This window comes from Ptychodera flava (assembly GCF_041260155.1).
Source record: "Ptychodera flava strain L36383 chromosome 23 unlocalized genomic scaffold, AS_Pfla_20210202 Scaffold_23__1_contigs__length_28996876_pilon, whole genome shotgun sequence".
NCBI lineage: Eukaryota > Metazoa > Hemichordata > Enteropneusta > Ptychoderidae > Ptychodera > Ptychodera flava.
The window spans coordinates 12837732-12851152 of NW_027248277.1; the positions used below are offsets into that span (position 1 = coordinate 12837732).

Genomic DNA, 13421 nt, shown 5'->3' on the forward strand with positions numbered 1-13421 from the left:
TATTTGTCTAAACATGCTAAACATGTGAAAACATGTTAAAACAAAAAAGCTGAAAAGCGCTTCTGCCGACTATTCCAATAGACAATGACCCCAAACGCCTTGTTCATTTATTGTACAGTGATAAATTACTTCAAGTGACATTACAGTTGGTGCACATTGAATTTGTTGAAGTGAAGTCTTGGCAACCGTGTCCTTACAGTTCAACACATCACTACTTGTTGATCGCTGCTTGAAAGAAAGTGAGTTGTCTATTAAGCTATTAAATATTGAACGTACGAGAATTTCACCGATGACATGATATTAGTATGTAGCTACGTAGCTGTGTAGGCGATATATTCAGTTTAAATTAAAGCTGCTACTCTGTGTAGTAAACATTCCTCGTCTCATACATCATTTTCAACTCATTGACTCCTGCCTACAGCAATGTTGATGACATTATCTGGTTATCTAGTACACGTATACAACTGGAGCAGTTGAAATTGGACAGACGACATAAAACAAATCTTCAACCTTAGCGCTGGTGTCGAACGGAAATCGTGGAGCTTATGAAATCACTGTTAATAGTTACTCAAATTTGTAGAATTGACGAATCTTCTATCTGTCATTTTTATTTTAACATTAAGTTGCATTTCCAATGTGATTTTATTATTCGTTTCATAAGTAAATGAACTGCTATTTCACTAACGATTTAAAATTTATATTTTCTTTACATTTTGATTTGCGTTTCAGAGTTAGGATCATTTCTCAAAATGAAATTCATTGTCATCCTGAGTTATAAAAATTAACTAATAAACTAAAAAACGTTCAATAAAGGTTACAGAAACATTCACCTGTTAATGGGTACGGTGGCCGTACTGGTAGCTCTGATAGCGAGGAACACATGGCTGACTTGAAAATGAGGAAAGGAAATATAAGACACATCAAATTTTCTACTTTGTGGATTATAGTAATCCGTCTTTCTCTGGTTACATACTATAAAAAATTGTAGACAGTAAGAATGGTATGACATATGTTTTATTAACAACGACAAAATAGGGTGTATTTAACTTAGAAAACAACTGTCGATAGCTGATGCGATTTTTGCAAAAGAATAATATTGTTAATTGTAGGATTTTAAATATTTTTTAATATTCGTAATTAAACAAATATTAGAGCCCTAAATCAAGTGCTCGAGGAAGTAATTGAGGAATTAAAAAATATGTGTGATCGCAATTTACATAGCAATATTTTGGAATGCCGTATTTGAAATCTCTGATGAATTGCCAGTTTTCAACTACGTATGCATTATGTACGCTTTTAAAATTCCGTTTGAGGGATTCGGCACTCAAAAACTCTTTAAATCAACCACATTATTATCTGGTGGCAATACGGGATTCTATGAAAACATCAAAGTTGCTTCTCCTGGTGACCTAGGGGTCAGGTCATTTTGGAATTTAGTGTGTAGCAAGCATTTCTCCGGGTATTTTTAACTCTGCAAATAAAATTGCGAGCGGTCACGTGACCCTGTCTGCAATATTGAATTTTCAAAAACATCCAACGCCGACATTACGGGATTTTTAGGGACAAAAACGAAGCAAATACGCCTATTCCCGGATATTCCCGGCACTCAAGGTATATGGTAATTCAATATTGCGCCAGATATATCCGGCGTTCAAGGTAATCAAGGGGTTAAATGTAGAAATATCTTAAACTCCAGAATCAGCACACCATTTGAATTGACATGTTTCAAATATCATCAAAAGTGTGAGTATATAAAGTTGGCGAAAAACATGTCGTTTGGTCACATGGTTTGGCTGCCATATTGGATTTTTTGTTAACTCCAATTTATTCTATTAAAATGTATAAAGCTGTACCATGCAATAGGCACGTTTTTCAGTAATAAAGTGGTTTTCCAATATGATGATCTATTTGCAAACGATTGCGATTCCGATTTCACAAAACATTTGAAAAACGTAGGCGCTCTGAAAATACGTTTTGTTTCCTCCCCAAAACTGTTTAATAATCATACCTCCCCGTTTCTTTCTCTCCTTAAGAATTCTAAAAAACTCAACTTGAGGTGCATTGTATGGACACTAAATTATCGATTTCCATTTTGATATTCCGACCGACAAAAAATGTGCTCGTATTTTGGTGTTATTTGCATGTTTTTGATCTTCCTCGTTTCTCTTCCAATTTTTTATTTGGTCTACATACTCTAAACGTTTACAATCGCGCTGGTTTCTACCACCTCATATGTTGTCAACCGACGTATTTTGTTGTTTCCAGGGCAATGAATACAATTTGAAAAGCACAAACACATTTTGACAGGCAATAAATCACAGCAGATTTAGCTCATTGTTAAATTAGTCACTGAATTATTGGCTGTTTCAACTTTGCTAACGCCTCCAATGGTACACGTGAGAGTCTGTACAACCAATCAAATCTTAACAAAATATACACGTCATTCATTTATGACTTACCGAATAGTTAAAAAGAGTGGTTATAGCCAGTGTTCGAATCAGTTGCCGATTTGAACTATAACTCTGCAGGCTTGTGTGATACAGGTAAGACCTACCATTTTTTTTGTTAATTCTTTGATTCATTGATATCAGTTATTTTTTTACTTTCTTACTTATTATTGTCAAGTTTTACGAACTTGTACGGCAAAGAGAACACCAAGACTTCTAATTTACGGTAGTATGCGCCTCAAAAATGAAAGACTGAACTTTAACTTTTTGGCCGAGCGGTTTTGTCTGTTGATTCTCCACTAGTTGACTGGATGCCGTAGGTTGTAGCCTCGAACCCCTATTGGGGACATCGTATTCTCTACCCCGGGTTGATAGCTCTGCTGGTCGATAGAATTGTCCCCGAGGCTGCCTTTCGCCAAGTTTAAGCGATGTATGTATTTAATGCTTCAGTAATTTTGTGTGCGATGTGTGATAGTTGACTATGGCAAAGTGTGGAGAAGTCGCATTCAGAAAAATGTAACAACTTGGCTCGGTTGAACCACTCTTTTTGAGAGTGGAGATTTTGCAAAGCGGTCCCGTCTTTTGCTTGTCCGCTAGGTGACTGGATGCCGTATGTATTTGGTTCGAAGCCCAATTGAAGCATCGTATTTTCCTCAAGGAAACTTTCAACCAAGCTATTTCAAAATCAAGATTAAAATGGGTATTACCGTGCAAATTTTGGTGTGAGAGAAGCAGATTACCCAGATTTACTGATATTTGATATTCGAAATGACACTAATCCATGTGCTAACTCTGATGAAGAGAAAATGAAATTTTCGATTTTCAATAAAACTAACATGGTCAGATTTTTCGTACAGGAAAAGCTTTAAAATGAGCCCTAAAATGGTATATCATAAACAAATTGTCAATAAAAGATTGAGAGTCCGATTTTTTTGACAACTGTCAAATTGCGGTTTGTATAAGAGTAACATCAACGGTGTATGTCGAATAGTGATGTAAGCTCTGAACAGTCAAACGAGTATCAAAAGAAGTTTACAATATTTTAATGGTTTCAATTCGTTTTCAACATGTATAGACAGCATTGGTCAGCTTTCAATTTACCTAACATTCACATATCTCATTGTCTTCGAAAACCGACGCGTTTTCAAAATAGCTTATTCTGCTGAAGAAAACAAAAAGTCGAGACATTATTAAGAACACGCTCTATAAAAAGAGGCGCCCTGAAATAACGTTTTGTCGGGGAAGGGGGACTGTAATTTTTTTGACTTTATCACTCAAAGTCAATGCATCCATAAATGGATTTCCATGCATTGAATAAAATACATGCAAATACAGAATAAAAATAAAAAAAATAACTCAATAAAAGACCAGTAGATAAATAAATATGAAACTGCACTGTGCATCAAAAAGGAAAAGCATCAAAAGTTGGTGAGCATCCAAATATTCAATAAAAACAAGTCGGAAGTCGACACGGACATGGCTAAAAATTGTTTAGAAAAGAATAAACAGGCACAGTAAGGTAATTTAAATTACTGGTATAATATTGGCAATGTTGCATGGACGATATTTGAATGAGCGACTGTTGGCCACTTGGGGGAATTTCTGTTAAACATGGTCTTACTTTTTGACCCCACTCTGAATGCAAACTGCACAATTAATTATACGTCGGAAATTGCGTTTAAGAGTGATATTACACTTTGAAAAGACAGAGTCACGGTAGTCTCAAAGTGTGAAAACTGTAACTGAGATCATAACATTATTGCGAACTTTTTTTACTTGGATTGTCACATGCTAGGTGGAGGTATGCAACAAAGTTGGAGACCGCTGAGTTCTTGGTCAAGTCTTAAACCTAAACAGGTTGTAGCAGGAGATTCTTTGATTGTATTACTTTGATTGGATAGATTTCTTTATGTCATTTGGTACTATCTTGAGTTCTTGCTTAATAAAAAAGAGCATGTATTGATATTTCGAAATGTTGGGTTTGAGAGAATTGGAATTAAAGCACGTACTTAAGTCCATGGTGAATTTCCTGTTCAAGATGACTGTGAATGAGTCAATATCAGAAATGGTGCACGCTTTGAGGATATTTATGTCGCCAGCAAAACCATAATTTATCAAAAGCTTTCAAGCAGGAAGGTTATTGACGGATTTGTGACGATTTCAATCTTTATATAGTACTCCGTGGTGCAGACCCTTAAAACTCTAAGCTTACCTCAATATTAAGCAATAGTATAGTTTTAGTACTCATATATGAGAGAGAGAGAGAGAGAGAGAGAGAGAGAGAGAGAGAGAGAGAGAGAGAGAGAGAGAGAGAGAGAGAGAGAGAGAGAGTGACTCTTAGGGGCGTAATTAGGGGCAAAAATGTTTTGTTTTTTTGTGTTTTTTTTTGTTTGTTTGTTTGTTTGTTTTTTTTTGCTAAAGGAGGAACCGAACGACAACGAGATTCGCCGCTTACAATTTCTGCATTCGTTTTGATTATCTTTCCGCCATTAAACTAATGTATTTGTTGCTACATACATTCTGTCATGATTAGTTTTGTCTCCTAGATTTGGAGGTGAAACGTTTGTGTGTACAGAATGTCTCACAGTGTATTTATAATATAAGAATACTTTCCATAGCAACCCTTATCTTCGGGGATATCAATCAGCTCATATAGGCATTTGATCATCAACTCTATAGTGCCTATTCCTTACAATTTCCGTCATATTGATTTTTTATGAAATCACATTTTAATCCCACTTTACTATGCAAAGATTTTCCCCCCAAATTGAGTGTGAATTGTATTGAATATCTTAAGTCTGCCACGTCTTATCTTAATTTACGATCTACAGACCCTAAGTGTTATTAACAACCTCATCCTTTGTAAATACCGTTAATAACGATAAAGGATTGAAGGCTTCCGTTGGAATCCCTTTACTATTGCTATCTTATTCGTCATTTCAAGATGTCTTAACTTGAAGCTAGAGAGTTTAAAAAAATAAAATAAAAAGAAAACTTTTGTAGAGATTGTAAAAGTAAGGTAGCAGAAAATTTGACAGTACACGCGTGCGGTAGAGTTGGTTTAACAACAGTATCAGACAATGTCAAATCTTTATGCCAAAATAATATTCTCAGCTTTTTGTGTTTGTGTCGACAAATGGCATGGGAAGAAGGACTTATAATTCAATACGTTGCTATAATATTGCTCCATGCAAAACTCATCGGCTACGTATCGATTTCCATCGCGCCAGATCGGAGGTTATTTACATTGAGCATTTGGAGTGACTGTGCATTGAGTCGTCATGTCAACTGACATCACGCTCGCGTCACTCTTTCACGCGATGCCGATACCCTTTCGAAGTTAGATCAGGCGATGCCACCCTAATTGTTTCCTTAAGCTTGTCAAAAAATTACAACAACAGTATTGGATTTCATTAGGACACAATTATAGGAATCAACATTCTAATACCGTGTCAAGCAACCGATATCCGACTGTTTACTTTGTTTACTTCTATGATGAAAATTTAGCTCGAGTAATCAAAACTGATGACGTTAAACGTGACCCCGAGTTTACCATTAAATATCACTGCTGATATTTTACATTTAATTGTCACCAAGATTGAGCACAGTGGGCATGGAGATGCGATAACAGCTAATACCATGTTCTGTTATTGGTTGTCAAATGTTTTAGGTCACTGACTTGATTTTTGCCCCTCTATCCTTAATGTATAGGATAAAGCCCGAGTACGAGGGCTCTTCTGGTATATAAAGTCCAACCCAACGATAAAATGTCGAGCCGCAGGCCGAGACATTTTATCGTAGGGTTGGACTTTATATACCAGAAGAGCCCGAGTATGAGGGTTTTATCCGACTTAAAAACTATCGCCCCTAACTGATATATTTTCGTTTTCAATGTATTTACGTCAACCGTCCCCTTTGTCAATGTAACATGTTTAGGATATGAATTAAAACTTTTATTTGTGAAATAGCCTTCCAATGTAATGGAACATCCTATAAATGCCCCAGGGCACATTATATAAATGCCCTAGGGCACAGCAGATTTTGTGTTGCAGCTGGTTTCCGCTGTATTACCAAATTTGAATATTAAAACGTACCAGATGTCTACAGAATATGACATGTTCACTTTTGATTGGACAGTACTTTACTACGGCGCTGTCATTTGTTCTGGAATTTGGTGACCAGGGCTTTACGTGTAAATAAAACACCCTGAATTGAGCACTCTGATTGGTCAATCAACAGTGGATAGTTTTTTAAGAACATTAAACAAGCCTTGTTTATGTTTTTTTTTCAGATTCAGAAACTAGCCGAACAAAGTCATGAAGACACTGGTGGTTTGTTTTCTTTTTCTCGCCTTTGTATGTGCCGTCGATGGAGGAGGTAAGTTTTTGTGTTACTTCTATCAGCTTGTAAACATTACAGAAGAGTGATTTACTTTAAACTTTTAGCAGACACTTAAATGATATATAGCTGTCAGCTTCTCATTATATTTGCAATAGGCATATAGTTGCCAAATATAACGAACCAATTAAGATATATTTTTTTTGGAATGGTGTTGTTTTAATCAGACAGAAAGTAAGCTGTGTTGAAAGAAATTAATCATAGGCGGCAATATGAGATAATAATTTTAAAAACTTACGGATCGGTGCGTGTAGCTCGCATTTCCGATGAACCAAACAATGGCAGTTCATTGTGAATATGAGCGCGACTTGACTTTGTGAATTTCAGTGGCTGAATGTCTGTGACTATGTCACAAAAATGACTATTTGCCGCACTTATCTTCTTCATTTGTAGTTTATTACATATACCTTTGAAGGGGCTCGTACAATCGGCCTTTTTTCTGGAGGTAATGTGTATATGAATGTAAACTGCCTTTCAAATATTTGCTACAGTGGATTGTGTATCTTTAAGTGATGCGAAGATTTAATTTTTCCCTCTTCTTTTCTTCAGAAATCGATATCAAAGGTGATAGCTTTGAAATCACTAGTCCTAGTGGCTCACTGACCTTCAACCGGAACACAGATACGGCGCTAACATTCGACGTTGGTTTGGAGAACGACGATAGCACAGCTGTGACGCTTACATCAGTTAAACTATACCTGTCAGACAATAGTGATGTTACAGCAGCGGGAGCTATAGTGTCTACTGCAATAGATATCACCGGTGCTCCAACCACAGTAGATGGTGATGCTGACGGAAGTGCCGGTAATGGTTTGACGACTGGTATGACCGCTGCTGTGAAAATTGCTGATGGGACTGACTGTAGTTCTTACACCAAAATCTGCCTTCGGGTGATACCCGACGATGGCACTGAATGTAAAAGTGCTACAATGAACTGTGATGGTAGGTTAAGCTTCTCTTGAATCCCAACGTATTTATGCAGCGTTTAAGCCATATGAAAACAATTTATAGCATTACATTTTTTTTAATTTATAGTCAAACTTTATGGTTTTATATCTCAAATGTGAAGTACAGATCCTTTCAGTATCGGATATCAACGACCACGAGGCATTTGATATTGTGAGGTGACTTTATAAGATTTCGATCGGCTACGTTTTATTGATTGCTTCTGTTCACCATTATTTGTATAACGCTTTGTGAACTTTATGGTGCTTAAATAACAATTCTGAACTGTTGCCGTTCATTGTCCATATCATATAAAAGCATAATTGCTTTGTGTCAGGGGTTTTATACAACCTGGATTGAAATGAGTCAAAAGCAAAAGAAACAATAATCTAAACAGAGTATTTGAGGTTGGATATTGTATAAAAATATCAACACACAAATATGTCTATACAAAGTCGTCTTTTTGTCATGCTAGGTGCATTATCCAATGGAATTAAAAGATCGGAAATTTGTGTTCAATTTCAGCATTAGCTTTCAAAGTAGACACCATTGCAGTGACAGCACCGACAACTTACACGCTGAACCGAGTTCAAGCGACCACTCTCACATTCAGTGCCGGCCTGTTCAACGCTGACGCAACGGAGACCACAATAACATCCTACAAGTTGTATCTGTCCGACAATGAAGACTTGTCTGATGGTGCAACCAAAAAGTCTGCCGCCATTGACGTCACTGGTGCTCCAACCACTGTTCCGGCCAGTTCTGACGGTACTGCTGGTAAAGGACTCACCACCGGTATGACATCTGCTGTCAAAATCGAGTCAGCAGAGGACTGCAGTGCCTACAACAAACTCTGCCTGAAAGTTGAATATGATTCCACTTCTGCGACAGGTTGTTTTGATGTAACTGGCAAAACAGACTGTGCTTCAAGTAAGTGTTGCTGTCCAGGGACTCTGTTTCAAAGATTCCATAATTATCTTGATATGTAAAAGTTGCTTGATTATTTTTATAGATAAAGTTGTTGTAAGTATATGTAAGGATGATTGATTGTGACGCTATACTGGAGAATGAAAGATTTGATATAGACATAACGTAATTAATGAGCTCACATTACAATGTCATGGAAACATTCGTTTTGTTCTCTCTCCAGCCCTAGCTTTCAAAACTGGTTCATTTTCAATAACGGGACCATCAACCTATAAGCTGAATACAGATACAGAGACCACACTAACCTTCAGTGCTGCATTACTGAATGTCGAAACTACAGAGGTGACCCTGACGTCTTACAAGTTATATCTTTCGGACAACGTAGACCTGTCTGCCACAGGGGCCAACGTGTCTGACGCCATTAACGTCACTGGTGCTCCAACTACTGTTCCAGCCAGTGCTGATGGCACCGCTGATAAAGGACTGACCACTGGTATGACATCTGCTGTGAAAATCGAGTCAGCAGAAGACTGCAGTGCCTACAAGTGGGCGTGTCTGAAGGCAGAACCAGGTCCTGTAACAGACTGCACTGATGTCAGTGATAAAATTGAATGTGCAAGTAAGTGTAGCTTAACTGTATACCTCAGCGAGGTACATATAAAATATATCAGGTCTACACACGGTATGGAGGGTGATCTTCCAAAAAAGGATGTAAATCAGCCGATTAAGCAAGTTTGTTTATTTTCAAAACCGGCAATCATGACTGATGTTCGGATTCTGTAAGGATGTGACGGAAGTGGAGTGAACGTTGCAACTCAGGTTCAAAGATCAAATTTAGCTTTCTTTGATTTCAAATTTCGAAACAAATGACAAGTGGTCTTTTTTGGCGAAAGGTAAGGGTTAAATCGTACCGGGACATTGCTTATATATTACTAAAATGTCAAAACTATCAGCTACGCCGCGCCGCGCGCTATTTTTAACCTTTTTTGTGTTAATCGTATCGGATTACCAGCTCGATGAATGTATTTTATGTGATATCAATACTGAGACTGGTTTATTTTGTTGTATGTATGTATGTATGTATGTATGTATGTATGTATGTATGTATGTATGTTTGTATGTTCACCACTTGCCATAAACATACACATAACAGAATTGACTTAAAATCATGAAAAGCAAGAAATTGTAAGAATTTGTTTTCTCCAGCATCCTAATTATGCATGTTATAAATTTCTTTTGTTTTATCTGTAAATTAGATGGCGGAGCAACTGTGACGAACGTAAGCTTGTTTACAGCTGTGCTGATTTTGACGTCGACATTTTCACAATTTCAACAATAATTCTTAAGGTAAGACTCAGCCATGTATCGGCGATTATAATTTTGATTATTCTGTATTCTTGTTTGTCAGTTATATAATCTAATGCGTATTAGCGGTCAAAAGTTCAACAGTCATACGGAGGGGAACGCGCCCGTTCATCATTGTAGAACGGTGCATGTAAAGTCATGCCAGATAAGTAGTCAAAATAGTGTTTGTTTGTACACCATGCAAACTTTTGAGACCAACGTGCATCGCGCTAACAATTGATATTTCACTTCAGTGGTGAATTTATTTTGTAAGAAATAATTGGCGATAAATAAAAATAAGTATTTTGACTGCAAAATTGTTGTCTCATGGAAACCAAAACTGCTTGTCATTTAACTAGAATGACGCGATGCTCTCATATTGAACTTTGGAATAAGGGAAGTTAGGTAAAGGAAACGTTCTACATAAGTTTTGAGCTGTTTTACGTTTAAGCTAATTTACTGGAATATTTGATAGTATGACACGTTTTGGCATTCAAAAATAGTTTACTTTGGAGACGCTCCTTCATTAGTGTTGTAATGTTTTTCAGACAACGATGATGGACGACTTCTGGAAGACGCCGTAATGAACCATGCGAATTTCAATCTTGTAACTCTGTGGATGATTTGATGCATATATTTTCGATTAGTTTAGTTTAATTGTAATACAAAATGAAAAAAAAACATTGACAGGTGTTTATGACAGTACTATGGATGACGTCATTCAACATTGACACTGGTTCTTATTGTGGAGTTTGACGAACGACTCCGTACTCGAGACATCATATGTTTTAGTTAAACTTAGTTTAAACAGAAAACCTGGCTTTTAAAGCTCGCCGATGGCAGAATCACAACATTTTGTGTTTCTAAAATACTCCCAGCCAGGAAACGGCCCTAGGAAGTCATTTTCACTTGTGGCGACCCAGAGTGCCGTATGAGCGTGTCTGTGTTGATAGGTAAAGTCTGCTGATTAGTTGCCTATTAAAGATGATATTGTTTACGAAGAATGCAACAGGGGCGTTTTGACACCGAAAGGTATAAGCCTTATAATCCTTGTATCGATTAGGTTCAGAAGAAATCCTGTCTATGTATTAAAATATAAACATTATTAACTTGATTAAAAAAGAACATTAAGTTTTTAATTATACATCTGAGATTGTATAGATGTTTTGTTTTTATTTAAATATGTGCACATAGTCAAGGCTCAGAGAGAGAGAGAGAGAGAGAGAGAGAGAGAGAGAGAGAGAGAGAAGGGGAGGTGTTGAATTTTGAATAGCCAACCAGAAAGAATATTGTTATCACCTCGACTATTTATGCCATTCGGACAAGTATTAATATTTTTATATTCTCCACTGGATTGGTGGTTAAAGAAATGCTGAAAACAGAAATGTGCATGCGATTAAATAACAATCCATTCGTCCATGAACTACGGTGCGTGTTCAACATTACTTTTGAATACTCACTATAGTTTATAGATCAATGATATTAATAATGACTTTTAACAGAGAAAACGACGGAAATGACGTGTTCGCCCTCAAGCGTGGTGGAGAGAGAAGTCATGCCATGGCATGGCAGGGCATTTCCAAAAATCAACACTTGAAGCGCTTTGCAGAGTAGCGTTGAACTTTGTAACTAGGCACTGCGGATCAGTGATACAATTATATATTTACCGGTCGGCATTGCCTTTGATGGTTGTTCAAATAATACTTTTTTGACCTTCGACATTTTGACTCAAGAGTAAACTATGCCGTGTAGCCTCGGGGTGTCCAATGAGTTTGGTGTGGAACGTCAATGCAATTCTTAAAGTACTCGGGGAATTCGGCTTGAACAGAACTGTACATCTTCATCGTCTTGATTGCGATTAACTATCTTGTGTTGCAACTCATCGTACGAGAGCAAAAAAGAACATGTGCGGCAGCACATAGGCTTACAGACGTGATTGTCATGACCGACAAGAAGCTGACCCTGACAAGTGCAGTCCAAGGTATGCATGATGTTTCCGTCACCGGACTTATCAGGTGATCATCAGACTCAAGTCCAATTGGTCAAAAGTACGCAGAGCACTGTCCGACATCACATACGCCCTCTATGATCGTGAAAATATTTTCTATAACATATAGGGAAATCTTAAGCTGACGTTCATTGAAATATTTGAGCGAAAAATCCAACTTCTATATGGAGTTACCAATAAAGTGTAAAAATGTATATTTTGCACTGCAAACGTGTAAAAGTGTACATTTTGCACGATACTTTCGAAAGATATAAATTGGTCGACCTAGCCTAAAGTCTCATGCGCATTACAGTGTTTCTAATAGTAGTGAGTCGTGAGCCCTATTTCAAATTCCCCCTACTTCAAGGTTTTAAATGTAACTATTCTCGGACGTTTTAGTTTATTTTCTCAAGTCTGTTGGAACTCTATGGGACGTTGCGACGCCAATTATGTTCAAAGCCACTCGCCCCTTCGCTGACGCTGTCCCACCTACTTTGTTTCAGGGAAATGGTTAGTTCCAAAATAATCTTTTATTCAAGCCACGCTGAATGAAAGTGCGAATATAATATATCCTCAACTAACGGAATAGAAAACTTATTGTCTCATCCAGTCGTAAGGAAGTGGAATTTTGTGATTTTTATTTCAATGTCATAAATCGAAGAAGGAAAAGTTCAAGGGAGACTGGAGCTGCACTGTGAAAAGACTAATCTATGCTCACAACGTTGTCAGAATGTTGAATTAAAGTTATACGTCCTTGCAACTTGTTCATATCTATTTTCAGCTCAAAACCAAACGTGTTAAGAAATCAAGAATTTTATATGTTTGGCAAACAGAGGAAAGGGCAGGGCAGCTATTGTTAAAAAATCATCTCTTTCCTTGTTTTTTTTCCTCTTGAAACCCTTACCAAATTATATAATTTGATATTTTGTTGACAGTGATTAATTTTATTTACACGCATTGCCCTGATCCCTTTCCTTATCAGTCCCTGTGGGTTTGTTCTACTCCTATTCTCATAATCTGTTAGTTAGCTTGCAAGTCAGTGATTAGGTCTGCCAGTGGCTGTAAAAACTGTCGAACCGAGAAGTAGTCTTTTATGACAGCCATTCGTGTTCTAGTTTGAAATATCAAAGAAAATATCACTCTTGCGTGAACGAGTCCTTGAACACGGCCGCAAGGATAAATAATTATTGAAAACACATACCCTTGGTCTTTCCATTGAGACCAGTTTCTTCGCAATGAACAATTTGAATAATAATTCATGTCTTGAAGAGTGCACACGTCACCGGATGTCTGATGACGGTCATGTGCTGTTGTGTGACTCTTATTAAGAGTGAATCTTTATGCTAGTCGATATACAACAAGTATAAATTGAA

General features: G+C 37.1%; 1 protein-coding gene across 4 annotated transcripts in view; it reads left to right on the forward strand.

The window, feature by feature from the left end:
* The window catches only part of LOC139124258 (mucin-22-like), a 43850-nt gene extending 32645 nt beyond the window's left edge, over positions 1–11205 (forward strand). For 3 of the 4 annotated variants that reach the window (XM_070690399.1, XM_070690398.1, XM_070690397.1), the window contains 6 exons: positions 6739–6824; positions 7395–7787; positions 8316–8720; positions 8941–9336; positions 9974–10064; positions 10610–11205. In XM_070690399.1, coding sequence (XP_070546500.1) covers positions 6764–6824; positions 7395–7787; positions 8316–8720; positions 8941–9336; positions 9974–10056 — 1338 coding nt within the window. In that variant the 5' untranslated portion in view covers positions 6739–6763 and the 3' untranslated portion in view covers positions 10057–10064; positions 10610–11205. Of the gene's footprint in view, positions 1–2493; positions 2544–6738; positions 6825–7394; positions 7788–8315; positions 8721–8940; positions 9337–9973; positions 10065–10609 lie in introns of those variants that run through there. The other variant, XM_070690396.1, reaches the window with a different exon arrangement.
* Positions 11206–13421: the final 2216 nt, after the last annotated feature.